General features: G+C 47.4%; 1 gene segment (V, D, J or C); it reads right to left on the reverse strand.

Moving 5' to 3' along the window:
- Positions 1-418: 418 nt before the first annotated feature.
- Positions 419-956, reverse strand: LOC122546169. The segment is given in 1 exon segment: positions 419-956. A coding segment is annotated over 1 exon segment (384 nt).
- Positions 957-1,039: the final 83 nt, after the last annotated feature.

Below are 1,039 nucleotides of genomic sequence, written 5' to 3' on the forward strand. Positions count from 1 at the left end.
GGTTTCGAGGGATGTAAGCCAAATGCTGGCAAACGGGATGAGTTCAGTGAGATCAGAGACTGGGACAGGGAGCCAGACCTCACATCAAACTCTGCCCGTGTCTGTCACACTGAGACTGGCAGGAAGCTACTCACTGATTTCACTCCATGCTGCAGGAATGGGACCACCGTCTGCAAATGGACAGAGCTCCTCCACACGGTGAGTAAAACTGACTGACTTATATCTTGCTGCTTAAACGGAGCAATGGAACTAAAGAAATACAGCTGGACACCCTGTTGGACACAGTGATCCTCAATTAACCATTTCATTCACTGCAGCTTCTCACTAACACCTTCAACAATTCAGCATTTGTGTTTTAGAAATTGTGTTTAGAAATTGAAAGGGTTAATAACGGAGGTTTGAGGTTTACTTACTCAGTCTGAGCTTGGTTCCTTTATCGAACATAAGAGTAGCTGTTATACTACATACAGTAATAGTCAGCGACATCCTCATTCTGAACGTTGCTGATTGTCAGGGTGAAACTGGTCCCATATCCTCTGCCAGTGAATCGCTCGGAGACTCCTGTGTTTCGAGTTGTTGCATCATAGATCAGGAGAGAGGGTTTCTGTCCTTCTCGCTGCTGGTACCAGTTAACCCACTTGCTCACAGATTGACTGGCCGTACAGGTATTGGTTGCGATCTGGCCCAGTTCCACTGACAGCACCGGGGGTGACTGGGTCATGGTGATGTCCCCACTGATACCTGAGGGGTCAGAGAGAAACACAGTGAAGTCAGAACTGTCACAGAAAGAGCCTGTCAAATGAGAGATTGTTGGAGACACTGAGCTTTCCTCTGGTTTCAGCATTTTCCCTTCAATCACAAGTCAGTGGAATTGGAGTGAAATGGAGAGCAGCTAAAGATTCAAGGTGGAAGGAGAGAGATTTGTACCTGCAACACAGAATGCAGGGGCCAGATCAGCTGGATGTGTGAAATCATGGTGTGTGCTCCTGTCCCTGTGCCTGGTTCCTGATAAACTCTCCCTTCACTGGGCTCTACTTTA

Source organism: Chiloscyllium plagiosum, unplaced genomic scaffold, assembly GCF_004010195.1.
Source record: "Chiloscyllium plagiosum isolate BGI_BamShark_2017 unplaced genomic scaffold, ASM401019v2 scaf_84030, whole genome shotgun sequence".
Taxonomy (NCBI): domain Eukaryota; kingdom Metazoa; phylum Chordata; class Chondrichthyes; order Orectolobiformes; family Hemiscylliidae; genus Chiloscyllium; species Chiloscyllium plagiosum.